This window comes from Nematostella vectensis, chromosome 6, assembly GCF_932526225.1.
Source record: "Nematostella vectensis chromosome 6, jaNemVect1.1, whole genome shotgun sequence".
Lineage (NCBI taxonomy): Eukaryota > Metazoa > Cnidaria > Anthozoa > Actiniaria > Edwardsiidae > Nematostella > Nematostella vectensis.
The window spans coordinates 5,458,127-5,484,507 of NC_064039.1; the positions used below are offsets into that span (position 1 = coordinate 5,458,127).

General features: G+C 43.0%; 3 protein-coding genes across 6 annotated transcripts; 2 read left to right on the forward strand and 1 right to left on the reverse strand.

Moving 5' to 3' along the window:
- Positions 1–1,399: 1,399 nt before the first annotated feature.
- On the forward strand, positions 1,400–7,976 carry LOC116604390. The gene is made up of 8 exons (XM_048729334.1): positions 1,400–1,426; positions 1,722–2,182; positions 3,002–3,556; positions 3,712–3,924; positions 4,314–4,659; positions 5,497–5,578; positions 6,127–6,358; positions 7,635–7,976. The coding sequence occupies exons 2-8, from the start codon at positions 1,736–1,738 to the stop codon at positions 7,830–7,832; spliced, it is 2,073 nt and encodes a 690-aa protein (XP_048585291.1). The 5' UTR covers positions 1,400–1,426; positions 1,722–1,735; the 3' UTR covers positions 7,833–7,976.
- Positions 7,977–9,266: 1,290 nt separating this feature from the next.
- Positions 9,267–17,524, forward strand: LOC5521420 (STE20-like serine/threonine-protein kinase). Of its 2 annotated transcripts, none has more exons than XM_032366785.2 (7): positions 9,267–9,605; positions 10,178–10,227; positions 10,666–10,738; positions 11,256–11,409; positions 11,995–12,132; positions 14,030–15,719; positions 16,014–17,524. In XM_032366785.2, the coding sequence occupies exons 1-7, from the start codon at positions 9,350–9,352 to the stop codon at positions 16,842–16,844; spliced, it is 3,192 nt and encodes a 1,063-aa protein (XP_032222676.1). In that variant the 5' UTR covers positions 9,267–9,349; the 3' UTR covers positions 16,845–17,524. The 2 variants fall into 2 exon arrangements, with proteins under 2 accessions (XP_032222676.1, XP_001641201.2); XM_001641151.3 differs by having other exon boundaries at positions 14,030–15,314.
- A 1,085-nt stretch (positions 17,525–18,609) lies between these two features.
- Positions 18,610–26,350, reverse strand: LOC5521421 (putative ammonium transporter 1). Of its 3 annotated transcripts, none has more exons than XM_001641281.3 (10): positions 26,037–26,350; positions 24,041–24,130; positions 23,077–23,307; positions 22,510–22,616; positions 21,863–21,994; positions 21,162–21,291; positions 20,587–20,690; positions 20,151–20,289; positions 19,653–19,874; positions 18,610–19,291 (listed from the first exon to the last, which is right to left on the reverse strand). In XM_001641281.3, exons 1-10 carry the CDS (start codon positions 26,146–26,148, stop codon positions 19,056–19,058), a joined length of 1,503 nt encoding a protein of 500 aa, XP_001641331.1. In that variant the 5' UTR covers positions 26,149–26,350; the 3' UTR covers positions 18,610–19,055. The 3 variants fall into 3 exon arrangements, with proteins under 3 accessions (XP_001641331.1, XP_048585585.1, XP_032222678.1); XM_048729628.1 differs by lacking the exon at positions 26,037–26,350 and adding an exon at positions 24,862–25,078; XM_032366787.2 differs by lacking the exon at positions 26,037–26,350 and adding an exon at positions 24,451–24,720.
- Positions 26,351–26,381: the final 31 nt, after the last annotated feature.

Sequence of the window (26,381 nt, forward strand, 5' to 3'; positions counted from 1 at the left end):
GTAGAAATCTTCATCTGTGCACTGATGGCTGTGAATGGCCTGTCAACAAGCCTTCAGGGTATCCATCTGCAGTCAGTTGTTACTTACTTTTCTGCAGGAGCCGATCGGCTTTTTAAGAGTATTTTTTTTCAGCCTGATAAGTGCAAACAGCTACCGAAATTGTGAAGAAGCTAGTGCCTTTGTTTACAAATGAAATACAGCTAAAAAAAAACACAGAAAAATTGTAACGATTTTTAGAGTAAGAAATGCAAATCATCGTTTTAAAATAAAAAAACCCTCATTTGTGAGAAGGTTGGTTTTATAACATATTCAAAATGTGTTCGATATCCCCCACTACGTGCAGTTCCAGTGCAAGCTGGAAAATGCGCAAAATACCAAAAAGTCAACATTGACATTCCATGTTGTCGAATGGGCCTTGAAAGAGATAAACTCCAAAACGTTCAACTTGAGAGTTTCCAAGGACACGCCAAGAACGTCGAGGCTCAAGTGGCTCAGTAGAAGGAAGATATTGTTATGTTTGCGTGATGCGTTCAAATAAAACCCGTTTCATTCCTATTTCTCATTCTCACTACTGAAATAGAAGGGCCATGGATTTTTTAAGATAGTAGATGGGGCCATATAAGGCGGAAAAAATTGCGCGAGCATGCGAGAACATCGAAATTTCGGGGGACCATTCCGCGGGAACCCTAGTAAATCCTAGGGGTCGCTTCGCCCTTTACAACGATCTATAAGAAAAAGCGACCCTTGTGTACTTCCAACATTTCCTCGTGCCTTCATTCTTACGTCCCTTTAAAGTCACCATTAAAGATAGTTTATACAGCTTAAAGCACTTGCTCCCCTCTTGAGCAAAAGCTTCTAACAGTCTAATGGACCTTACTCATTTTGATGTTTGCATTTGCGTGATGTCCTTTTTTAAAAGTCAATAACTGAATAAAAACTATTTAAGCATTTAAGTGATGGATTAAAGATGTAGTTGAGCGACAACTCAAACCCTCAACTCGAATCAATATCAATTCCCTATTAATTTACCCCCCTGTAACTCGAACCTGACTCAAAGTGAATTCTGTCCTTCCAATATGCCCTTATTTCCGCTTAACATTTCTCCATTAAAGCGTTATGGTACTGCGCATGTCTGGAGTCATTTCTTAAAGTGCCTTTTAACGACGTTTAAAGACCAAAAACCCTCTCAGAAACATAACAAAGCAAGCATAGTAAAATGTTGTGTCAGTTGTAAAGTACTATTTATTCTGCTATTCATCTTCGATTAATGTTCTATTTGTGTAACCATTATAGTAAGGGGGAAATAAAGCCATTAAATCGAAACAAAGGAATATCCCGATATGGCCCGATCACGTGATCGTAAAGTATATAAGCCAATTATTAGCTACCAGAAGCTAATAAGGGATTTAGCCTGGAGCAAGTAAGGGTGAGTAATACAAAGCTGAAGTGAAAGCCAAATCGCTAGCTTGGATACTGGATAGATGTATCAACACTAGACAAATTCTAATAAGAGTTTTACTATTTTATATATATGTGTATATGTTTTGATAATATAGCAGCACTGGCTGCAACAAACATTTGACGCTACCAACAGGAATTATATGTCAAGAAGGACAAAACAGATCAGATGTAGAAAGCTAAAGCTGATTGATTTGAAGCGAAAAAAAGTATCTTATTATTTGATACCACTTATACCACCTTGTGTGTTTAACAATCCCTAGACGACCCCTAAAAGATGAGGTTTGTCTTTGCCCGTACATGCCTGGCACTAATGGCCATCTTGGGCGTGGCCTGCGCGGAATGCACGGATAGTGGGATCGACAAGAAGCTCGAGTCTATTAAAAACACCATGTCAGCCATGGCGCGACAGATGATGCTGCAGCAGCTATTTATCGAGGAAAGGATTCGTTCCGAAGCGCAATCCGGTGTGAAACAAGTCCGTCACAATCGCGAGGGCACAAGAAATTATTACTCGAACACCCATTCCGGACTTGGGAGTGTGCTTGCTATCCACGACCACTCGAATAATGACCGCACGGTTGGGATGGGTGAGTTCGTGGGGGTTCTGAACGGCGTGGAGTTCCGCACGAGGCATAACGACTACCGTCTGTACATGCCGCACCGCACGAGTGCGAACTACCACAGCGTGGAGAATATACCCTTCCCCGACGTACCCCCAGAGGTAAGGCTTCGTACTCATACACAACAATTGAAGTCGGGTACACACTAGCAAACAGTGGCAAGTACCACGCCATGGGGAATGTACCCTTCCCCGACGTACCCCCAGAGGTAAGGCTTCGTACACATACACAACAATTAAAGTCGGGTACACACTAGCAAACAGTGGCAAGTACCACGCCATGGGGAATGTACCCTTCCCCGACGTACCCCCAGAGGTAAGGCTTCGTATCCATACACAACAATTGAAGTCGGGTACACACTAGCAAACAGTGGCAAGTACCACGCCATGGGGAATGTACCCTTCCCCGACGTACCCCCGGAGGTAAGGCTTCGTACACATACACAACAATTGAAGTCGGGTACACACTAGCAAACAGTGGCAAGTACCACGCCATGGGGAATGTACCCTTCCCCGACGTACCCCCAGAGGTAAGGCTTCGTACACATACACAACAATTGAAGTCGGGTACACACTAGCAAACAGTGGCAAGTACCACGCCATGGGGAATGTACCCTTCCCCGACGTACCCCCAGAGGTAAGGCTTCGTACACATACACAACAATTGAAGTCGGGTACACACTAGCAAACAGTGGCAAGTACCACGCCGTAGAGAACTGTACTTTCTTGAAGTCGATACTTAGTAGGCTTGCAATAAAGGGAAAAGGAAACTAAGAGCTATCGTGGAGAGATTTGAAAGTTAGTTTCAGGTCAGCTAATTTTCCCTTGCATACTTCCTTAGCACAAACCCTGCGCAATCATTTTGAACCCATTGTAGTCGACGCATCTCGTTACTAGTTTGCCACTCTTTTGTGTTACTAGGTTACCAGCAAGGCAAATGTCAGCGAGCAAGTGAAAGAGATGCGCGAGTGGTTCAAGGCGTTCCATAATCAAGACCACTCTATCCGCGACTACCGGAAGTACTTCAAACCCGTACTCTGCTACCTTGAGGGCGCGTGGACCAAGTCTACTTCCGGTGCTATCGATGAGGGGTTCGATAGCGACCGACATTTCATCGATGCTAAGAGCTGGCATGATCTTCAGGAAAAAATCCGCTTTACTTCCTACTCCGGACGCAAAGACAACCTCGAGAACTTCTCCTTCCTCCCGACAACCATCATGGGCGTTAGCAACAATGGCACACCTGAGTTTGCACAGTGGAACTACCGCATTCTCTGTAACCCGATCAGCCGCGATATACCGTTAAACAGGCTCCGAATGGTCGACGAACTTGGCCCGAGGGTCGCCCAAAGACGCACATACGATGAGCAAACAAGGACGCGAAGTGCTCGATTTCAGCTCAACCCTTTGGATACGGACAAGTTCTATGAGAGGGAGACAAGACGATGGGCACTATTGGATGAAATTATGAGCGAGGTGTGTGTGATTATTTCTAGGTGAACCCGCAGAGAGAGAAGCGTCTGTGGAAATACCTGGACATTATTTTCATATATCTAAAAACAATCTAAAGACAATAGCTTCGTGTTTCTCGGCCCTTTTTTGTAGCGTTTTGTACAGTTATTTTGATTTAGATTCCAGGTAAAGATAACTACCAGGGCAATCTGACAGATGACGCGTTTGACTTGATGGCGTACAGTCTTGAGCCTGGTTCATCCGAGAAGCTGCGAGCTGACCGGTACCACCGATGGTTCAAAGTCGCCAAGAGGGGAGCAATGGGGCTGTCTGCACGACATCGAGGATACTCGGATGAAAATCTGTTTATGGCGATGACTACACAATCTAAGGTATGCGGGCAGGGATAACTCTGGATTTGCTTCACTGTTTAGTTTAAATAGTTAAAGATTTAAAAAAGCATAAATATACATAACTATCAGGATTACTAGCAATCGAATTAAGCTTTTATTTGGTTGATGGACTGAATTTCATAGTGGTGCAAGTAGATACAGGCGCGTGCACGCATCCCCCCCCCCGTCTCCCCTCCTCTCCCGGCCCCATCTTTCCTGCCCCTTAGAAGACCAGGAACTTATACATAAAGAAAGTTTAGCTATTGCAAATCAAGAATAACAAGGGGCAACCGCGCTCTACAAAATAATCTTCAAATATGAGCATTGTACCAATTTGTTGCAGGCTTATAGTTGTTCTGAATTTGAGCATTCGTAAATCTTACAAACAGGTCGCAGGGATGGAACTAGAAGTCTGCAAAGGAAGAGGAAAGAAAAGAGTTTGCAAGAAACAGAAACAAAAATGGACCTACGCCATTCCCCTAGAAATCATCTTTCTGACCCCCCTGAGTAAATGGAATCCTTACAACATCGATTATAAGGGGGATCCTAAATACGCTCTTGGCAAAACAGTGGAGGCCGGCGGGCGTAACGGTGGCAAGACCCTGGCCAAGGCTTTTAATGGGACACACAGCCGGGCATTCTACATGACGCCCACAGAGTTCTTTTCTGGTGAAGAAGTTGGGACGGGTGCAGCGGACACTACCAAGGGTGCGGTGGGTGTGCTGGACAGATCAGGTGAGGACTTGAACAGGGGGAGGGTCTAGAGAGGGGAGAAGAGAGGGGTGTGGTTGATGTACCCGACAGATCAGTTGAGGGCTTGAAGAGGGGGGTAGATAAGGGTGCGGTGGGTGTACTCGACAGATCAGGCGAGGGCTTGAACAGGGGGAGGGTCTAGAGAGGGGAGAAGAGAGGGGTGTGGTTGATGTACCCGACAGATCAGTTGAGGGCTTGAAGAGGGGGGTAGATAAGAGGGGAGAAGAGAGGGGTGTGGTTGATGTACTCGACAGATCAGGCGAGGGCTTGAACGGGGGGGGAGGGTCTATAGAGGGGAGAAGAGAGGGGTGTGGTTGATGTACTCGACAGATCAGGCGAGGGCTTGAACAGGGGGGGAGGGTCTATAGAGGGGAGAAGAGAGGGGTGTGGTTGATGTACTCGACAGATCAGGCGAGGGCTTGAACGGGGGGGGAGGGTCTATAGAGGGGAGAAGAGAGGGGTGTGGTTGATGTACTCGACAGATCAGGCGAGGGCTTGAACGGGGGGGGAGGGTCTATAGAGGGGAGAAAAGAGGGGTGTGGTCGATGTACCCGACAGATCAGGTGAGCGCTTGAACAGGGTGGTTCTGGTTTGTGCCGGAAACAATAAAGGCGGTCACTTCGATGGTTAAATATGCAGATAAGATTACAATTTGTTATACATGTTGTATAATTTATGAGCAATGTCCCTTGAAAATAAAGATAACATATCAATCTGGCTTATGTTTGCTTTCACTTATTCTTTTTTATTTTATTCATTTGCTTTCATTTACAAGAGGTTTAAACTAAGACTTATGGGTTACATGTTTTTTTACAACAGGTACAAAGGTTCATTTCACCAGAGCGTCCGGTACAAGAATCTTTTTCCCGCCCATCCTAGGTGTCGGTTCGATACGCCAAAGGTATTTTAGGCCTTACCTCGTGGACTGGTAAAAACCCATGTAAAAAATGACTTTGTTAATATTCGAAATTTGATTTGTCAAGACAAAAAATTACAACATAAGTTACACTTAAAACATAATGATGCCTAACGTTTTTGAATATTTGAGTTTTAGGATTTATTAGTATGTGTAATATGGCTTATTAGACAAATCTAACGTGGAGAAGCTTGTGAAAATTATGTCAAAAAACTATTGTTCTTTCTTCTTTTTAATGGTTCAAAACAGAAAATCTCGTATAAGATATATTAGGGAGCACATGTAATTTCCTAAAAATCTCACTATATTCTATATCTTGTGCCTGTGTGTTTATTACAAAAAATATCCTATGTAGGAAAGCTATGATAAAGCTTTTTGCCGCAGGACAACAGGACTTTGCCTAGTTCGCATGGATGGTTACTTAATTATAGTCCCATACATTCCTCATAACCCCCAGGGTCCCCTGTTTTCAGATATGTCCGTTACCCTTGCCAAATTATGGCTGTGTAAAGCTAAACCAATATTATTCACAGGTACCCAATTATGCCGGTACACGGAGAAGGCTCATCCGTTTGGAAGGAACTCGAAGCACTTAAGGATGTGGTCCTTAAGTCCAAGTCAAATGGGTTCGTTCTGAGGGAGCCCCTAAACAACGGTCCCATTCCGACCGAGGGCCCAAGAAAAGATCAAAGGTTCCAGGTGGGCCGAGCGCGGAAAAACCCCCCTGGTCCACACACTCATGAGATTAAACTGACACCCGAAGAGGCAAGTGCAAATGCATTTGAATGTAATTGTGTTGCAATACTATACCGCGAATATCTGTATAGATGATAAAGATGGTGATGTTATGATGCATAGTGATGATGGTGGTAAGTGGCCTATGATATTAATGATGATAATGATGATGATGATGATGGTGGTGGTGGTGGTGGTGGTGGTGGTGGTGGTGGTGGTGGTGGTGGTGATGATGATGATGATGATGATGATGATGATGATGATGGTGGTGGTGGCGGCGGTGGTGGTGGTGGTGGTGGTGGTGGTGGTGGTGGTGATGGTGGTGGTGGTGGTGTTGATGATTCTAATCTAATCCTAATATGACGGAAATGTACATCCGAATATGATCACGTGCGTCAAATGATAATTAATACAGTACTTAACCGCAAGTAAAAGCTTTTAAAAATTAAAACCTGTTTCAAATTTAGGCTAAATAGGTTCTTATTTAACAGGGATCTAAATGATGATGATGATGATGATGATGGCGATTGGTTCTGATGCTAGGTGATGATGGTGGTAAAGATGCCCATGATGAGAATGGGTGAATGATGATGGTCGTGGTGGGGTAATAATGATGAAATAAGATGGTATGGTAAGGATAATGCTGATGGTGCGGTGATGATGATGATGACGAATTAATGTGGTATTGTAACGGCCGGGTTTAAAACACCGGTTCGATCGTATGGCTCGACCTTTTCGGGGAAAAGGGAAGACCACGCCGCACGACATCGGGACAGAACTAAATTTATTCCAGAACATTCAGAAATCCACACGTGTAGACACTTTATAAATAAGGGGCATGACATATATATAAGGAATTTCAACAAAGGCTACTCAAAATAAGAGAAAGAAAAACACGCAACTCTTTCCAGTCCATTTTACACTGTCCACAGTGTGGTAAGGGCAATGATGGCGGTGCCGTGGTGGTAATGTTGATGTAGATGAAATAACGTGGTATGGTACGGATACTGATTGTGGAGCGGTGGTGCCGTGGTGGTGATGTTGATGGAGATGAAATAACGTGGTATGGTACGGATACTGATTGTGGAGCGGTGGTGCCGTGGTGGTGATGTTGATGAAATAACGTGGTATGGTACGGATACTGATTGTGGAGCGGTGGTGCCGTGGTGGTGATGTTGATGGAGATGAAATAACGTGGTATGGTACGGATACTGATTGTGGAGCGGTGGTGATGTTGATAGCTGTCTAGCTAGGATGATTGCAGCAGGCCTTGTGTAACAAAACATTATGTTTGTTTTTATCGCAGATGGACTTTATCAAGGCGGGTGGATCTTTTCAGTTCACCACCACCCAGGGTGCAGGCCATACCCATGACATGTTCATTCGCTGGGTTACATCTAAGAGGATGTTCATTATCGATACATGTGATGATAATGGTCCCGTTAACAACTACGTTTGCCGGGATAAGCACACAAGATGGCTCACTCCTATGCCTGATATGTGATGGAGTCTTAAGATATTCTATGTTATAAATATAAGTCTTTACGGTATAGCTCATTTAGCCATCTGTGATTGATGTCTATAGGGGTTATGTATTGCAACTATCTTTAAAGACAACTAATAAAATCATGATGCAAATTAAAAAAAATTTCTGGACTTTAATTGCCAAACCTTAGGAATAGATAAAGGTGAGCAAGCATTTTGTTACTTTTTTTATTCCTTTTTAGAACGGGGTGAGTAAAGGGAGCAAGGGTGAGCAATAAATATGGACTTGACCAAAAAAAACGAGAACGGGGGGGAGCAAAGGGGAGCAAGCGTGAACAAGGAATACGGATTTGACCGAAAAACGGAGAACAGGTGGGAGTAAAAGGGAGCAAGGGTGAGCAAGGAATATGGATTTGACCGAATAACCGAGAACGGGGGTGAGCAAAGGGGAGCTAGGTTGAGCAAGGAATATTGGGTTATAATTGGTAAACGGTGAGGGGAAAACAATTCGAGGGCATGACTGAGAATCGAGCCTTGTCCAGATCTGGTGAAATGAGAAAAAATAAATCATGCTTCCAGACATGCGCTGAAACGATTTCGGCCCCAGCACCGCCATCTAGTGAACTGTACAACACAAAGGAACCTAAGGTACCCGCGCATTGATGGGGAGGCAATAACCAGGATCCCAGGCCTGGGTCAGTACGCAGCTCTTACAAGCTGCAATTTGATTGGGCAAATGAACAATATCCGCACCTCGACACAAAGAACAAGAAGAATAGAGACAAAAGAACTCCTTTGTAGAACAAAGATAATAGGAGACAAAGCAGCTGTCTTTGTCGGTTACGTCACGCACAGCTCGCTGAGATGTACACTGAAAAATATCGGGGTCTTTTTCACGCTTGCGTGTCTTGGGAATAAGTTTTTTGCTAAAGTAATGTAGTGATGTCGTCATCATGTGCAGCACAATACGATCTAGCTCTACATTGCTGCCTTATCTTTTTTTCTTTGTCCAGTCTCGCTCGTGCATATGACATTTTTTGTGCCCAGAGGAACAAAAGAAAGTTACTTTGAAATGCACGCAATCTAATATGTTTTGGGTTCTTAGGTTTTAGAAAATACTGTGATTAAACCTCTCGTAATTTAATCAAACCTGAATACAGCGTCCAAAATTTATAAATCCTACGATTTGATGTGTAGAGTCTCGCAAGTTGTAACGACGCACTTTGTTATATAAGAGCTGTCGCACTTTGTTATAAAATCTGACGGCACTCAAGGATTTTCATCGTACCAATAAATAGTTTTACAGTCTTAAAGCCCAAGTCGCGTAAAATATTACTTGAAATTACAGTGAAACCGCTAAAATTATAAATAGCATTCTAGATATGATTTTATAAGGATGTTTTAATCCTTTGGGATTTAAGTTTTCGCGTTGGGCTTGGTACCTAACTAGCGCCAAATTTAAAATTCATTTTATTAAACATTCGACTTACAAAGATAACTCCTTCAGAATTCAGATTATTATTGTACAGATATACCATGAATCGTTACCAAAAGATCGATATAATCGGCAAAGGAACTTTTGGATCTGCCTGGCTTGTCGAATCAAGGCAAAGCAAGCGGCTATATGCACTTAAGGAACTGAACGCTACCGCCATGCCGAGTGAAGACCGCCATCTTGCGTTAAACGAAGTTAAAATTCTGTCAACTTTGAAACACAGGAACATTGTTAGATACAGGGACGCGTTTGAGGAAACTGGCAGGTTTTACATTGTCATGGAATACGCGGAAGGAGGTGAGGATTCAAAAGGACCCAATAGTTTCTAGATAAGATTTCATAAGATATAGACATTCCTACGTTTACCAAGTCGGGTCACAATGTGTAAATATTGGACGATTTAAAGGTGAAGTAGTTGAACTCGGATTTTTCATTTAAACGTAAATCAGTATCCTTCTGAGTGGTAGTTAAAACTACGACTGATTCAGTACACTCACCTAACTTTGTAAAGTTTGAAACATAGCATTAACGCAGATAACGGTCCTAAAATATTGGGGAGGACACCTACTCCCCTAGGGGTCATTCCCTTATTTCCTTAGCCCACCCCCTTTCTCTGTCCCTGCTATCCATGGTCGAATAAGTGAATGCCTCAGCTAAATGCAATTATACCATTTAAAGATAAAGATTAAAGATCTGCGCGGCATTTATTTTGGAAAATACGATACCTTACTCGTCGATTCATAGAGAAAAGTAGGGTGGCGCAAAAGAGTTGTTCGTCTCGTAATACTTTAGATAGACTTTTATTTGGGTTAGCACTTAATATCTAAACAAATAATTTACGTTCCATTGTCCAAATTTGATTCTTTTAGGTGATCTCCACACTAAAATCAAACAAGCGGTGGAGCCTTTTTCATCAGAGGTAATTACACCAACAATAGACGGGCCGTAGAGGAGCAAAAACTGGGACCGAATTGAAAATAATACGAGCTGCAGTTTGACCCAATCAAAACAGTCTCATTAGAATGACCTTATTAGAAATACGCCGAAAAAGGGGGCGGGGGTCCGGTCCATCCAGCCCCTTTCTGCTCCTGATCGGCGAACTAGCTAACATTTCGCAATGGCAAAACAGCAATCAATTCAAATTCTAAGGTATAGTTTAGACGCCGTTTAATTGATGTACCGTTCCCAATGCTAATGCGTGCAAATAAAAATGAAACAATCAACTTCGTTCATTTGGATGCATTTGCATTGGAACGGCACATGAACAAAAAAACACGTCTAGCCTATGCCTTCGTGCTCTTTGATTTGTGAAGGCTTTGTATTGAAATAATTGAAAGATTGATGATCTTTTCACCAGCGGATCCTGAACTGGCTCGCCCAGCTTCTCCTGGCACTAAAACACATACATGGACAGAATATTCTGCACCGAGGTACGAACACCATGCACCACAGGGAGACCACCTTGTTCCTTTACCCAATTAACCACATGGATACCACCTTGTCCCAGCAGTCCATGCACCACAGGGAGGCCACCTTCTTCCTGCATGCACCACAGGGAGACCACCTTGTTCCTTTACCCAATGAACCACAGAGATACCACCTTGTCCCAGCAGTCCATGCACCACAGGGAGGCCACCTTCTTCCTGCATGCACCACAGGGAGACCACCTTGTCCCAGCACTCCATGCACCACAGGGATACCGCCTTGTTCCTTTACCTAATAAACCACAGAGATACCACCTTGTCCCAGCAGTCAATGCACCACAGGGAGGCCACCTTCTTCCTGCATGCACCACAGGGAGACCGCCTTGCCCCAGCACTCCATGCACCATAGCGAGGCCAACTTGTTCCTTCACCCCATGAACCACAGGAATACCACCTTGTTCCAGCACTCCATGCACCACAGGGAGACCACCTTATTCCTTATTATTTCTTATATGTTTTTCAGATCTCAAAACACAAAATATCTTCCTGACAAAGGACGACGTGGTCAAAATCGGGGACTTCGGAATCGCTCGGATTCTGGACAGCACTTGTGATCACGCGCGCACGACCGTGGGTACACCCTACTACCTGTCTCCCGAGATATGCCAGCGGCAACCGTATCCTTGGTAACGGCGCTTGCCTGTACTTGCAGACGAAGCGGGGTTGCTTTAAGCGCAGAAATTAGCAATGTATCGCGTTTAGTTTTGATGGTGTCCATAATGGACATGAGTGGCATTTCCATCGTTGCATCTACAATTACGCGTCTTTAAAGTCTGTGAATCCGACTTGCGTGACACTGTTGTTTTATTTTTGTTTTGAATGTTAAGAACTCCCATCATTTTGAAAAATATAACTTACCCAGCATTGTTTGATATTGTTGAAATATAATCGAGTCGCATTTATTGTAGGATGGTTTGAATTTCAGCATGATTCAAACGGATTTAATTCACATGCATGGGGTTTCATAGCCTTCAAAACCACGCGTCACGCAAATCGAATCGACTGGCTTTAATGATTGAATTCGGTAGTTAAGTTTTAAGATGGTAATATTGCAATTTTATATGCAAGGTAAAAAAAGAGGCCGACGGAGGCTTTTTAACATGGATGCCTAAGTGCTTGATTGCTATTTGTGTTGCTTTCTTTTTTATTTGTGTTGCTTTTTTGTTGTTCGTTATTTGTCGTATTTCTTGACATTCTCGTAGCTATAACAACAAGAGCGATATCTGGGCTTTAGGCTGCGTACTCTACGAACTTACCACACGCACGCATCCATTCACCGCAGATAATTTGACCAACTTGGTAGTCAAGATTCTGCACGGAAATTACCCACCGATACCGAGGTAAATTCTTATATTGTATGGTGATTTTCCAGATTTACACAACGTTACTAAGGTGAGATATTTTCTAAGGTAAGATATTTTTGCATTTAAAATTTTAAAGAAGGCCGATACGCCGCCATTTCATGCTCCCGCTAAATCCCGAGTCACACAAAGCACCCATTTCCATCGGGTAATTTTAGCGAGTAGCCTATATATTTTCAATCAAATATAAAAGCGTATAAGACTTCTATCGTAGATTGTTATTTTGAAGTTTCCTCGCGAATAGCCGTCGTAGTTTCAGTTATAAACAATAACAAAGGAGAAGTTGATCGCAGGGTCGTAGCCAGGGGGGTGGCCCAGGGGGCCTACCCCCCCCCCCTTCTAGCAGCCAAAAATTTCAGTAAATGTATGAGATATTATCTAAAATACAGGAGAAAATGCCTTGAAAGGGTATTTTGGGGCCCTTCCTGTTAAAAAACCTGGCTACGCCGCTCGATCGACATTCCTGGATCGACATTCCTGAAAAGCTGCAAAATATTCGGGATTGGAGGAATTCGAATTTTTTTTTTACGGGAAAGTAAGTCTCAGATAATGTACATTTTGCCTAAAACGGTCTTCCCTTTCCCTGGAGCTGCACTTTAATCCTTTGTATATATATTTTGCTTTTTCTGACTCGACCCCCTTTTCAAGTTCATAGTACCCCAGGGCTGGAAATGGGGCAGACATTTTCCCTATCATATCAACGGTAAATATTTGCGACCGCATGTGGTTTGTGGACACCTGCCTTTCCCTATTCTCCGAAGTAACCGGTGGGCTGATAGCTTATCACGCGTCTGTCCAAAGACTTGTCTAATTTCGTGACCGTTTTCTAAAGAGTTGTCACACGTTTAGCACTAGGAATAGAACATTACAAGTAGTGTGCGTAGTGCTTATTAAAATCCATTGAGAATGCAGCGATAACCTTGCGTAACCAATATACGGAGAGATGACCCTTCATGCAATTAGAGGACTTGCGAAAGATTACACTTCAAGGATTTATCAGCTAGCGTAATTGAGGTGAAATTCTTTTCCGAGACGTACTGATTTCTATGCGTAGGGTAAGTTATTTGAAGTTATTGCATTATGCAGATTATAAAGGCACGATAATAGCGATTTCAATCTCAGTATTTGAGCACCCGAAACCTTTGGAAACACCTTTTGTTAGAATTAAGATTTTTGTTTTTGTAACCATGCAAACACTAGATAAAGAACTTGGATTATGATATCTGATAATTTCGGAAGTTAAGCGTTGACTTACTGAGTTCATTTAAATTCTTTTAATTCTCTGTGCATTATAATTCGCGCATTACAAGGGAAAAATAAATAGTTATACAAAGCAGCAACTATTCTCTACCCTACTATTCTATACCCTTTCGCGTATAATCAGCGTCTTTAGGGTCTGAACAGCATTCGTCAAACTGAGAGTTTTAGTCATGTGAAAGGACCTAAAGTGTCCGGCATTTAGGGTCCCGAGAGTTTTCTTCACACAAAAGGTTCTGAGGGTGTCCGATAAGAAGAGATTTCCTAGGAAATGTGTTCATATAAAAGGTAAAGAGATTGTCCGGCTTATCGAGGGTCCCTAAGCTGTTGTTCAAGCAAATGTACGGAGAATGCCTGGAATATAGAGGGTTCCGAGGCGGTGAGTCCTTTAGAGGGTACCAAAATGGCTGTACGGTTTATCGAGGGTCCCAAGGCAGCGTTTTCATAGGGTAACGAGATTGCTCGGATATTGAGAGGTTACCGGGGCATTTTGCTCATATAAAGGGTTAGAGATTGTCGGGTATAAACAGGTTTTTGAGGCAGTGTGCTCTGTGAGTTTTAAGTGCCCGGCTTTGCTTTACTGTGCTGGATACATAACTCCTTTGTTGTTTACTTTCAGATTTTACGGTCCATTGCTTGAGGATTTAGTTGCGGTTATGCTAAAAATCAATCCTGCAGACAGACCGTCGGCAAAACAGCTTATTTATGTACCAGGGCTCACTCCATACATAGATAAGTATGCACTCGTCCAGCGAGACCGAGCATCTAGCGTTTCTACTATCTCTTCTAACGCCCCCTTACAACACAAGGCCGACAGCGACACAAGCAACGACAAGAACAACAACGAAAACACTTGCAACGGCAACAACAGCAACAGCGGCACTTGTAATAGCAGGAAGAAGAATAACAACGGCAATCTCAATAAGATAAATCAAGATGGAGAAAGGGGTGCACCGGGAAGACCTTTGTATCGTGCAAAGATGGTTTCTCGAAGCAGAAGTGCAGAAAGTGTCAAAGTTCAGACTTGTAAAACCGATAAGCCTCGCCGGGTCCATCAGCTCGAACGAGTCAAGGCATCGAGTGTTTCTGACGAGTTACACAGAGAATCGCACCAGCGAACGCGCATGCATCATGACGTTATTCACCATGGTAACCAGCGGGCCATGAGTGTCCCGGATGTATCGTCTGTTTCTTGTAAGATGGATGAAAAGGCAGTGCGTCATGGGAAGAGGAAGGGCGAAGAAGAGGTCAAGCTGACTAGAAGCAGGCTTGAGATTATGAAAGAACACGAGAGGCGAAGGCGAGGCTTGATAGGTGATGGGAAGGGTGGTGTGGGGCGCGATGAAGGTGATCCCTCGTCGGGACAAGTAGCGGTTGTGAATGCGCAACAAGGGAGAGATCAGGGTACGGCATTTATTCATCGAGACAAAGGAAAAAGTCTTGCTACTTACGACGCTCTCAAGATGGAACCCAAGAGGTACCACCCTCAGAGGGTCGGTGACTCACGCCCGCGATGTACAGCCGAGGGTGTCTCAGACATACCGCCTAACAACAATGATAAACAATCAAGTGAGAAAGATTATGCAATCAGTACCGAGAAGACGCTGAATGAAGTCAACGCTAATCAGCTGCTTGCTCGAGATAAGTACGAGTCAAGTGCTGACAGAATCCGTGATAAGTATAGCAACCAAATACCTGCTTTAACTAGTAACGATGGAAACGAGGTGATCCATGCTCCTCCTGAGGTAGTCCAAGAAGTACGTAACGAAAACCACGTTTACTCAGGCAAAGATGGAAAAGGGGACATTCGAGAAACGAGTAACGGAGCACCTAGTCTTAGGGATAGAGAAGTTATTAAAGCAGATATATGCCCCAGCACATCCGATACCCCTGGGAACATAGAGGTAAATCGCCATACCAACAAATGCTGTGCAAATATAGTTATTGACTGCATGAAAGGCGAAAGTTTATTTACTGCAGAGACTGAAAGTACGAGGGGTCGAAGGTCTAGGGATAAAGCGAACCGCGAAGAAAATATTTCACTTAATGACCTCAAAAAGGACCAGAACGTTAATAATCAAGAGATACAGGAACTTCCATCAGAGGAAGTAAAATTAGCTGTTCTCCCGAAAAGGACTGTGGGCAGTATACGTGCGCGCGCAATGTCTGTACCGTACACACACGTCGCGCATGCTCGCAAGAGAGTACCGCTGGATGTGCCAAATCGTCAGACGAATCACAACTGTCGTAAGATCAGACACAAGTCCAGCGGTCACAAGCTCACATATGCAGACGCGAATAAGGAAAACGTGAGTGGCCTAGGAGTGGGGGGAGGGGGGAGTCGATATTTTCGAATTCTAAAACGCTATACGATTGTCAACCCCCCTCCCTCCCAGGACACGCACACACACACCCACACTTTATCCAACCCCTCTCCCTGCACACAGCACGACCCCCAACACACACCTTGTCCAGACAGTTCGACAGACAGGAATACAGACAGACAGAATAAAATAAAATACCAGCTGGTATGGCACAGGAAGGGCACACAAGAGAGGTCGGCAGAAAGACAGACAGTTGTGACATATTTGTTTCATTTTCAGATTCCCTTAACTTCAAAAGGGTACCGCGTGAAATCGGTTGCTAAGGCAACCAGCAGGCCAGCTCCACTGAAGCCACGTGACAATCTCCAAACGGATACCATAGTCAACCCCACCGAGCCTTTCAAACGATTCCAAACTTATAAGGTCTCTCAGTTACGACGACTGCCGATACTATCAACACCAGCCGAGTGTGAGGACCCTGAACAAATTAATGAGTTACCAAGTCTCACAGAGAAACAGCCAACCAAGCCAGTACCAAGAAGAGCCTCCGACTCGGGCCCAAGCAGGCGCGGCACACAGGGAACCAATAAGATGAAAACTCTAAAGGGAGTACATGTCGACAAGGCTAGACGTCGAGCTAAAAAGTTAACAGCTGCATGCGAAGTTGGTTCAACCAGAAAAGAATTTTCCCTAAAGCCTGATAAGCCGGTTTCAGTAAACGACACTAAGCCGGATGAGCCGAAATCTAGACAGCTTTGTTTTCAAGATAAGGGGAGTGTGTTTTGTGGATGTGCCAAGACGTGTAAAGCCAGCATAAGCTGTCAGCCGAAGTTCAAGTTCTGTGGGGAGACGCTACACCTGGATGCGACAGACGCGGGCTCTGCGTTCGCACACATGGAGGCCTTACGCGTCTTCCTTGAGGAGAGACTTGGTACTAAGCGCTTTGTGGAGGCATACCAGTATTTGATTGACAACTCGTCGGCGTGTGACGTCAGGGCGCGCACGCGCAGTGGTGCCAAGTCTGTGCTTGGGGAGGCGTATGTTGACTACTTGCCGGTACTTGATCAACTCATAGCCTGCGAGGTAAATCACTTTGGTACTAAGGTATAGCTGAGAACTAATAGCTCACAAGGTGAATACCACTTTAGTACCAAGGTATATAGATGGGGACTAATAGCTCACGAGGTGAATATCACTTGAGTACCAAGGTATATAAATGGAGACTTATAGCTCACGAGGTGAATATCACTTTGTACCAAGGTATATAAATGGAGACTAATAGCTCACGAGGTGAATATCACTTTAGTACCAAGGTATATAGATGGAGACTAATAGCTCACGAGGTGAATATCACTTTAGTACCAAGGTATATAAATGGAGACTAATAGCTTACGAGGTGAATATCACTTTAGTACCAAGGTATATAAATGGGGACTAATAGCTCACGAGGTAAATATCACTTGAGTACCAAGGTATATAAATGGGGACTAATAGCTCACGAGGTGAATATCACTTTAGTACCAAGGTATATAGATGGGGACTAATAGCTTACGAGGTAACTATCACTTTTGTACCAAAGTATAGCTGGGGACTAATAGTTAACAAATGGGGAATAATAGCTCACGAGGTCAATCACTTTGACACTATGGTATAGTTAATATAATAAAGCATTGGTGTATTTAAAAGGCTGGACATATGGAGGGTAATCACCATAGAAATCTATTAGAAAGTATTTATCAGAGTATTTTGTTATCGATGAAGTTTATATTAAAGTTTGCAGAAAAAATTAATTTGAATCCTTTTTTCCTGCAACAGACAAGAGGGGTTTTGGCGGGATTTGAGTTGTTTTTGCTACCCCGAAGAAAAATGCGGCTGTATTCTTTATTCTGCGGCTGAAACCCAGATTAAATACATGACATCAACCCAAGACAATTAACACGCTAAACCATCAAGACTTCTAAGTATACCCGTATATTTTTATAGCATCCGACACCTTTAAGGGTCCGTCGAATATCCCTCTCTCTAGCTCCGCTATGTTCGAGCCCTTAATTGATCTGTCAAGCACACCAAACCGCACACCAAAAGTTTTTAAGGAAATGCGTTGCCCAACTTGTCGTCCATTCTTTATCAATCTGCCGCTTCTCCTTCTATCATAACTCGGATGTTGTAGGTTTGACGGGACGATTTGTCGTGAGAGAGACTCTATGTGTCTCCTCCACGCAGTGCTTCATGGGTATAAAATAAATAATAAAATAAACGTGAACCAAAACATAGCCTGCTAGCCGGCTGTCGTAGTGGGTTATTCGGCTAGCAGGCTAATCAAAACAAAGACAGGTTGGTAAAGCTTTAGCATTCTTGTTTATGTGCCTGTAAACGTCCACATCGCGTTCAGAGACCAGGATTCAGCCATTCAAACGTTACCCATGAACCACTGCGGGTAATGATACCTTGATTCGCGGGTGCAAGCTTAATTTTTTTGTCCTAGCGAAAAGCTCGCGAAATTAAAGAGACACTGGGTTCCCGTGATAATATTATAAGCAAACACAAAAGTCGAATTATTGAGGATTTTTAAAGTAACTGTCGAGGTTTTACAAATAATTTAGCATTCTCGGATAATGCAAAGGCATATTCTTGTGTAATTATTACGAGGAGACATTATGCGTCCACAAAGGGATCCTGCGCGATGACCACAAATACAGAGTCGCTTTAGTTATGCCATAGTTCTATACCTGCGGCTGGCTCAGGTTCTTTAATAAAGTTGCGTTCTGATCGTACACAGGTAGCCCAGCGACCTCCATCTACAAAATCCCGAGCACAAGTAAAGCAGTTATATTGAATAGCAATTTCAAAATGTTGGACATAAAAAAGACAAGGCAACATCAGACCCATTTATTTTTTTAAGCATTTACAAGTGACACAGCCGTCGTTATACAGAGTTTATCAACAGTAACATTGGAAAATATAATGATTGATTACTTCTGTGAGCTTATTTACATTGCTTCATTGTGTGATCAAAATACATAGGATATTCAAGTTTTCTTGAGAAGATTTCGCCCACTAATGGCACATGCTCTACGTAACCCATTTTAACTTTGAACACTGGGAAAATTGAATATCCATAATAGGACAACAAACCTAGCCCAAAACATGTCGAAAAAAATTCGCTATGCTATGCTGTACATTTGCTGGAATTTTCTACAAGACCATGTTGACTTTTCTTTGTGTGTTACTAACCGTCGAAACGTCTATCGACTGTTGAAGTAATCTAGAAGCGTGTGTTATTACGTATTCTATGTGTCGTTCCCGTACTGTTGAAGTACTCTAGAAACCCGTGTTGACTCTCCCGGGAGGGCTGCTATCGCCGTTGGTGCGTTTGTCTCCGTCTAGTTTCCCGATAGCAATCGCTTCGACCGGTCCCTGCTCGGAAGAGTTCCCATTCACGTGCCTCGATTTGTCGACAAAGCCGCCGGGGCCAAGCTGGTACTCCTCCATGTTCCACCCATCGCCGTAACTTACCACGGGGTAAGCGGGCTCGCCGTGCTTGGGGATGTCGAGACCTGAAAAGAAATGTTTTGAGATGAAAATTATAGTTACTGGGTAGTAATCTTGAAATGTTTTTGGTCTGATGATGATAATCATAATTGATCGTTAGTTTATAATTGATTATTAAAGTGATCCATATCTGGATGATTAAGAAGAAAAGAATAAGGATAAAATGATGTTAAAGGAGCTGATAACAGTGACTTGATGTCGTTGAAATATTAATGAAAACGACGATGTTGATATTTTTAATTGATTAAAATGAAGGTAGTTCTTATGATAATTACGTCAATGGTGATTATAATGATGACGATGATGTGGATGATGGTGGAACGATGACGATTATGAGGTCCATAACAGGTAACAATAAAGTCTTACCTTTCCTTTCAATGTCTTCAGGAACTCGCAACTTCCCAATTAAATGGCAAAACCCGAACATAAGTGCGGCGCAGCCTGCAGACCAGGCCATGATGGCCAACAGACCTACGATGTTCCAGGCCCAAGCGTAGAACGAGTATTTATTCCACCGGTAGAGAATCCCTGTTTTGTAGTTAAACAATGGAACGGCCAAAACTCCCCATACTCCACCGCCCATATGCACTGAAGTGAGATAAAGTATTCGTTAATTTATTGTCTTTACCCGAACACGGGGAGAATACAGTTCACCTTTGATTGCCGAATCATATTAACGATGCAATTCCTTTTTCAGAATTATTACGAGCCGTGCTCGAGTATGTGATATAGGTCGTTAATGGTTAATGGACAAGTAGTCCATTGTTAGGACTCGCTTCTTCATTTCCCCTTTCGGGTGCGCGTTTGAGGCGAAATCCGTGTATCCAAGTCAAGTTTCATGTATAATTTGCTAGTATTACTTACCAGGGCAAGAGTCAAGAGGGTCATCAATTTTCATCTTCAGTATTGCCGCGCTCCAGAGTACGTACGTCATTCCACCGAGGATACCGATGACAAGCGCGCAATACGGGTACACTGCGTTACATCCAGCGCAGATCGAGACCTTACAGGAAAACAAAGATAGTCATTGCACAGATGGCGGCCTCACAGGAAAACAGAGATAGTCATAACAAGCAGAGATGGCGACCTCACAGGAAAACAGGGATAGTCATAACCAGCACAGATGGCGACCTCTCAGGAAAACAAAGATAGTCATAACCAGCATAGATGGCGACCTTACAGGGAAACAGAGATAGTCATAACCAGCACAGATGGCGACTTTACAGCATATTGATACACTCGAGTAATTCTTTATACATAGTTTTATACTAGTACTGTAATGTAATTTAATGTGATTTACCATTCCTGTTAGCCCGCCATTGATAGTCGTCAACAGACTCCAGTTCTTTCCCGCCCCGGGTACAATTCTCTTAATAAAAAGCGCAGTTACCGCACCACCAGCACCTGAAAAACAACAAAGGCTTATAAAAAAGTTGTGTCAGACCAGCAACATCCGAACGTGCACGGAAGCGTAAAGCTGCAAGGAGCTCGAATTTAGCCCTGTGCAAACTGCGCCAGCACCGGCCAGCATTGCTGGCGAATTTTTGCTCGACTGTCTACAAGACAGGAAATGTCAGAAAGTCCATTTCCCATTTTGACATTTCCTCTGTCCTATAGTCAGTCAAGCGAAAATTTGCCAGCAATGCTGGTAGGTACTGGCGCAGTTTGCAACGGGCTTTAGCATTTAATATAAGCCCTTGATCTTGTTTCTACCTTAGCAAATAATGATGGTTTAGTTTATAGCACAAATAGTCCCGCACTCTATTACTATGAAACCTGTGTGTTTTCACGTTTTGTTTTCATAAGGAAATAGCTAAACTATATTGCGCATCAAATACTAAATGCGGGTGTCAGGCTGACGAGGATATTATTCACCGGCGATGATAGTGTTGACGACAGATAAAGCAACAGCCTCCGCGTCTCCGGCCTGCGACATCTGGGCTTGAGACCCGCCGTTGAAGGCGAGAAACCCCATGAACAAGATGAACCCTCCCAAGGCAGTCATCTGTGAATGGAGAAAGGACTGCTTAGAACTACCTAAGTTTATAATAATGCTGTAAGACGATATAACCTAACTCAAAGCGGTCATCTGTGGATAGAGAGGAACTTAGAACTGCTAATGTGAAAATAATGTTGAGAGTCTAGACGATATAATAGAAAATAGAATAAAAGATAATAGAATATAAATGAAATAAGCCCCCCCTCCCATCCCCTCTAAATAATCTCAACAAATGCACCACCTGAACGTTGTAAATTTTGCTCGCATTGACATGCTCACATTACGACACGGGCCTGTTTATTATTCCTTCAACTTCTTTATCCATATTAGCACAAGTTTTGTTCTCAGTCCATTCAAAAGCTGGTATTTTTCGGCGATGTAAAATAAGCGCTCCCTCTCCAATAAGCGCTCCCTCTCCAATAAGCGCTCCATCTCCAATAAGCGCCCGCCTAAAAAGCCGAAAAAATAAATAAGCCCCGGGCGCTTATTTGAATCATTACGATAATCCAAGCATTCATCTGTGGATAGAGAGGGATAACAACTATGTGCTTAGTTGAAATGAATTATTACAACATACGGGCACTGTGTGTCCGGGGATTGTGACGGGCTTTCCATTCACAAAACGGCCAATCCTGGGTCCGAGTATGGCGGCGCCGACTAGTGCGCATGTCCCTCCAACAACATGAACAATACCGCTGCCCGCAAAGTCCTGAAAATTGCAAAGCATTTACAGTTTTTAAGAATCACACATATTTTAGACCTTTATAGACAGATAGATAAAGCCATCTGATCTCGCATTCCTTGTTTATAAATGTGAAAAACGATTTCTCGGAATAAACATTGCTGCCGCTGTTTTGACGGACGCAGTAGAAAAATGGGGAGGGCCCGAATTTTTTCCGAAGCCTCAGGTTTGCACGATTTTTTTTCTTACTGCAAAAACCTTTTTGGGGGTAAGATAGGCCTGCGAGAATTTTTATATTTTTTTCCTGTCTTTATATTTTGCTTTTCGGGAGGGGTTCTACTGATCCGTCCCTCTAAACCCCTGGGTTTATCATTTCCTAGTTCGATAGACTCGTTCGATAGACTTATTTAATATTTTGCAGCCTTTTAACGGTAGTAAATTGGTCGCTTATTTGAATTTTCCTCCCTCCCCCACCTCCATCCCACCCCCCTCGCTCGGGACAGAACCCCCTTTATGGACCCGCCCATATTTGGGCTCCTTACCTGATACGGTACATTGACTGTGACACCACCATCATCGTAATTCAGGCCTTTGCTAAGCCACCCGTTTCCATCCCATCCCCAGTGCGTTACGACAGGATAAATGAATCCTAGAAATAAACAAGCAACACCCTGGACTTTGGCTGCAATATTGCCAGGAGGGGAATCCGCTGAGATGCGGACTGTTCCAAGAAAAATTACACGTATTTATTCAATATCGAAATAAAGTCGTCCGCTAAATTTACAAATTTACAGTGGATATACAAGAGAAAATGAGCATTGTTCGTGAAAATAGAGGCTGAAGTATGCTAACACTAACCACCCTTGATGAATAATGATATACAGTCAGTGGACTTCTATATATATCAATTTACGTTATGTTTTTTACTCCTAAGTTGACGGATATTTATATGCCTATTCTACTTATTCTTCGAGATGTGGAAGTGATATAATTACATCGATGGCACATTTGGAAATGCCATTCACTTGTGGTTGTCTTCATTGTTTTGTTTTTAGAGAAAGGTTCGTTTTATTCATCGCTGCCACTGATAATATTTAGGTCTTACTCACCAGTCAGAAGGCACGAGTAGAACAGATATGCCATGAACTCTGTCCTCTCTGCCATGGCACCGCTTACAATAGTGGCCGCGGTTGCAGCAAAGACGAATTGGAAAAACCATTTGGAGAAGAGGTTAAGTGGGAGGTAAGACATAGCGAAATTCCAGTGTCCGATGAACGCGTTACTTTCATTTGCAAATGCGAACGAATAGCCGAACAACCAATATGCCAATGCGCCCAGAACTACAATGAAACAGACCAGAGTTAAGATTATCCATTGTTGTAAGTAAATAAGTAAATGTAAACGTTGGGATGCCACTACAGGGGCGTGTCAATGGCATTTCATAAAGGAGGAGGCACATATGAACCGATTGCGAATAAGGTTGCACTGAAAATCCACGTGTCGTAGGTCTCGTTTTATCGTTGGGTTTGTGTTTAGATGGCATCGTCAGCAGTGTACCCATAATTAGCCGAGGGGGGGGGGGGGTGCGCGGTCATAGCTATCATATGGAAAAAGCATAGAATTTGAAGATTCCTTAATAAGGAATGCGCACCCCCCTGTGTACGCGCCTGATCATGGGGCAATGTCGGAAGCAAATCAGTAAAGATGCTGCAGTAAGCAAATGATATATGGATTCTCTCGAGTGCAACCTGATTTTAAATATAACATATGACGTTTACGTGTATTTTAGGTCCCTTGCTTGTAAAGGTTTAGACCAAAGGCGAGGGGGGATTAACAGCAATGTTAGTAAATCACTTTTAAAGCCCCACTCGCTCCGCACTCCCCTCACTCAACTCCTCTAACAATAGTTATGCAATGCAGCCTGTCGTCTATTCCCCCTCCCCTCCCTCCCACTCTCAACTGCGGGACCGCCCGTAGCCCCAAACCCTAGATGGAGGCGGATTAACAGACCGAGTATTCCGCGATGAAACATGGCAATCACCATCAAACACCATCTGAGTGTAGATTACTTACAGCCGTCGAGAACGTTCTTGATAAGAATATTGGTGGTGTTCTTAGAGCGGACTGCCCCGGCCTCCAGAAACGCGAATCCGCATTGCATGACTGAAATGATAAATAAATCAAAAACAAAGTAAACCAAAAAAAAAGAAAGAAAGAACAGGGGGAAAGTATATTGTTGATTCATTATAAACACATTTATCAAGCAAAAATGTGGAAATAAGATATTCTTTCTATCATCCAGATACTATTCTAGGCACTGGATTTAGTGAACTGTGTCTTTGTACTCAAGTGACTCAAACCAAGCGAATGTTGTATGTTCCTACATGATGAGCAGCTCAAACAGAGATCTTTACTTTTGAAAACATGCAACAATTAAAGGATCTAAGACTTAAATAGCTAAAATTCTACCTTGTTGTACTTACAAAATATCAGCATTCCCATTAGGATAAGAAATATCTGATCGTTACTTTTTTGCAAGGCAGTCAAATCCAAATAAACCTTGTCGGCAGTTGAGTTTGCGATAGCCATTATGGGAGCTATAACGTCAAATGTGTGTTAACGATCTTTGCGTTGTAAAGAATATTCAGAATTTTCCTTTCCTCTGTTATAATAAGAGTATGAAACGGATGAGCCCGCGTGAGTTTGTTTATTTTGGAGGGAGAATGGTTGCATGCGGAATGTGTACTGACGTGAGAATAGAAAAATCATGGTTTCTAAAACCAAACAAACGTTTGTTTGTTTGAAAATACCACAAGAATTGCGTTAACGACGTGTGAGCAAGGGTCGGGGACTCTAATACGAACATGTCGGGGGGTCTGACAGAACTTACTTACATGATTAGCACGCATTGTCATTTCTACTATAGAATTTCATCGTGGAATTAGTACTTGGAAGTCTGATATTTTTGGGCAGTAATTATGAAAGTTCTAGGGTCTTTCAGAATGCCCCCCACCCCCTGTCATGTTTGTAGTCTAGTATCCCCGGGGAACTAGGTGCAATAAGGGAGTTGTGCCATTGCTGGTGCAATGCACGTTGAATACTACGCTGGCCTGTTTACTGAAAGGATGGTCGCGTAGCCTCTGACGCCAATCGTAAGGTTATTCACGTATTTCCAAAAAGCTTCTCATAGCGCAGTCTTCCTTTAGCCAGAGCCGAATATGCTATAGGAACATTTCTTATAATAACAATGACGCAATGTGATATATATTTTTTACTGAATTTTTGGCGGGTTCCCCATCGCTTTATTTGAGAGCACGAGATGAAGGGATCAAAACAGTCTCTTTGTCACGCATCGTTATGCGTGACAGGGCCTTAACACAGCACAATGAATCCCTAAGGCCCCGTAGCGGAACCCATCTTCATTGACGAGATGCCTTAAAAATGACACCAAAAAAGCATGAAGCCTTCTCTCATTTAAACCTCGGAAAGTGTAATAAGAAATGTTTCACAGTGAATAAAACATCGATCCATTTTATTGTTTCTATCATTTTTGACATTTTCGTGACACAAATGGCGGTGTGAGTTGTTCCGTGTATTCCATGTGTTCGCGCACTCAAATTTCCGTCGTCTGTTTTGAATCGCGTTTAATGTTTATTTCACACAACAGTTTCAGGATATTATTCTTTTAGGAAAAACAATAAGTTTTCCATTTGGAGATTTGATAACGCTTAAACCCTTTAACAAACAAGTAGAACAAAGCATAGAAATACAAAATAATAAAAAAAAAAAACACAACCACCTCCGTAAAAAGGCTTCCTCGTAACGCATTCAAAGCCAAGTGTAAAAAGGGCTCGTTAAAAATACCATAGTTTCTAAAAAGCATTTTATTTTGGTGATTTAGAGGTAAAAAGATGATAAGAAACATGCTCTTTTCCATTCAAGTCGATATTCAATTTACCAGAAATGCAGAAGCCGAACTACAGGCTTCTGAATGGTGACAACGGTGCTTCCGTGGCATATCAGTAGAAAAAAAAAATGCTATAAAAAGGCGGTGGGTGTGTTTACTTACAAAAAATCAGCATTCCCATTACAATAAGGAAGATCTGATCATTGTTGCTTTTCAAAATCTCCAAGTCCGACTGCACCTTACTCATCAGCAGAGATGCGTTCAGCTCCGCCATGATGGACTTTGTTCCAACAAGGTGTTGGCTTGAATGATGCCAGCAGGCTGATTTTCGTTTTTTGACACAATTTAACCATGAATATTTATACACCACTCAACGTTCTTTTCTCTTAGAGTTCAAAGTTAATATTTTCTCTGTTATGTGGCAGGGACTCCCGCTGAGTGCATTTCTGTGATCTGTAGAGATGGTTGCGTGAACGTAGCTAACCGTGAACCTGTCGTGCAGGGTAT

Excerpts from the sequence above, each read along its gene's own strand:
- LOC5521421 (XM_001641281.3), bottom strand. The coding sequence starts at position 26,148 with ATGGCGGAGCTGAACGCATCTCTGCTGATGAGTAAGGTGCAGTCGGAC. Across the intron at positions 22,617-23,076 it reads CTACTCGTGCCTTCTGACTG|GATTCATTTATCCTGTCGTA; the intron begins GTGAGTAAGACC and ends GTTTATTTCTAG. Across the intron at positions 20,691-21,161 it reads CGTCAACACTATCATCGCCG|GTGCTGGTGGTGCGGTAACT; the intron begins GTGAATAATATC and ends GTTGTTTTTCAG.
- LOC5521420 (XM_032366785.2), top strand. The coding sequence starts at position 9,350 with ATGAATCGTTACCAAAAGATCGATATAATCGGCAAAGGAACTTTTGGA. Across the intron at positions 10,228-10,665 it reads TGGAGCCTTTTTCATCAGAG|CGGATCCTGAACTGGCTCGC; the intron begins GTAATTACACCA and ends TCTTTTCACCAG. Across the intron at positions 12,133-14,029 it reads AATTACCCACCGATACCGAG|ATTTTACGGTCCATTGCTTG; the intron begins GTAAATTCTTAT and ends GTTTACTTTCAG.
- LOC116604390 (XM_048729334.1), top strand. The coding sequence starts at position 1,736 with ATGAGGTTTGTCTTTGCCCGTACATGCCTGGCACTAATGGCCATCTTG. Across the intron at positions 4,660-5,496 it reads GGGTGTGCTGGACAGATCAG|GTACAAAGGTTCATTTCACC; the intron begins GTGAGGACTTGA and ends TTTTTACAACAG. Across the intron at positions 6,359-7,634 it reads TTAAACTGACACCCGAAGAG|ATGGACTTTATCAAGGCGGG; the intron begins GCAAGTGCAAAT and ends TTTTTATCGCAG.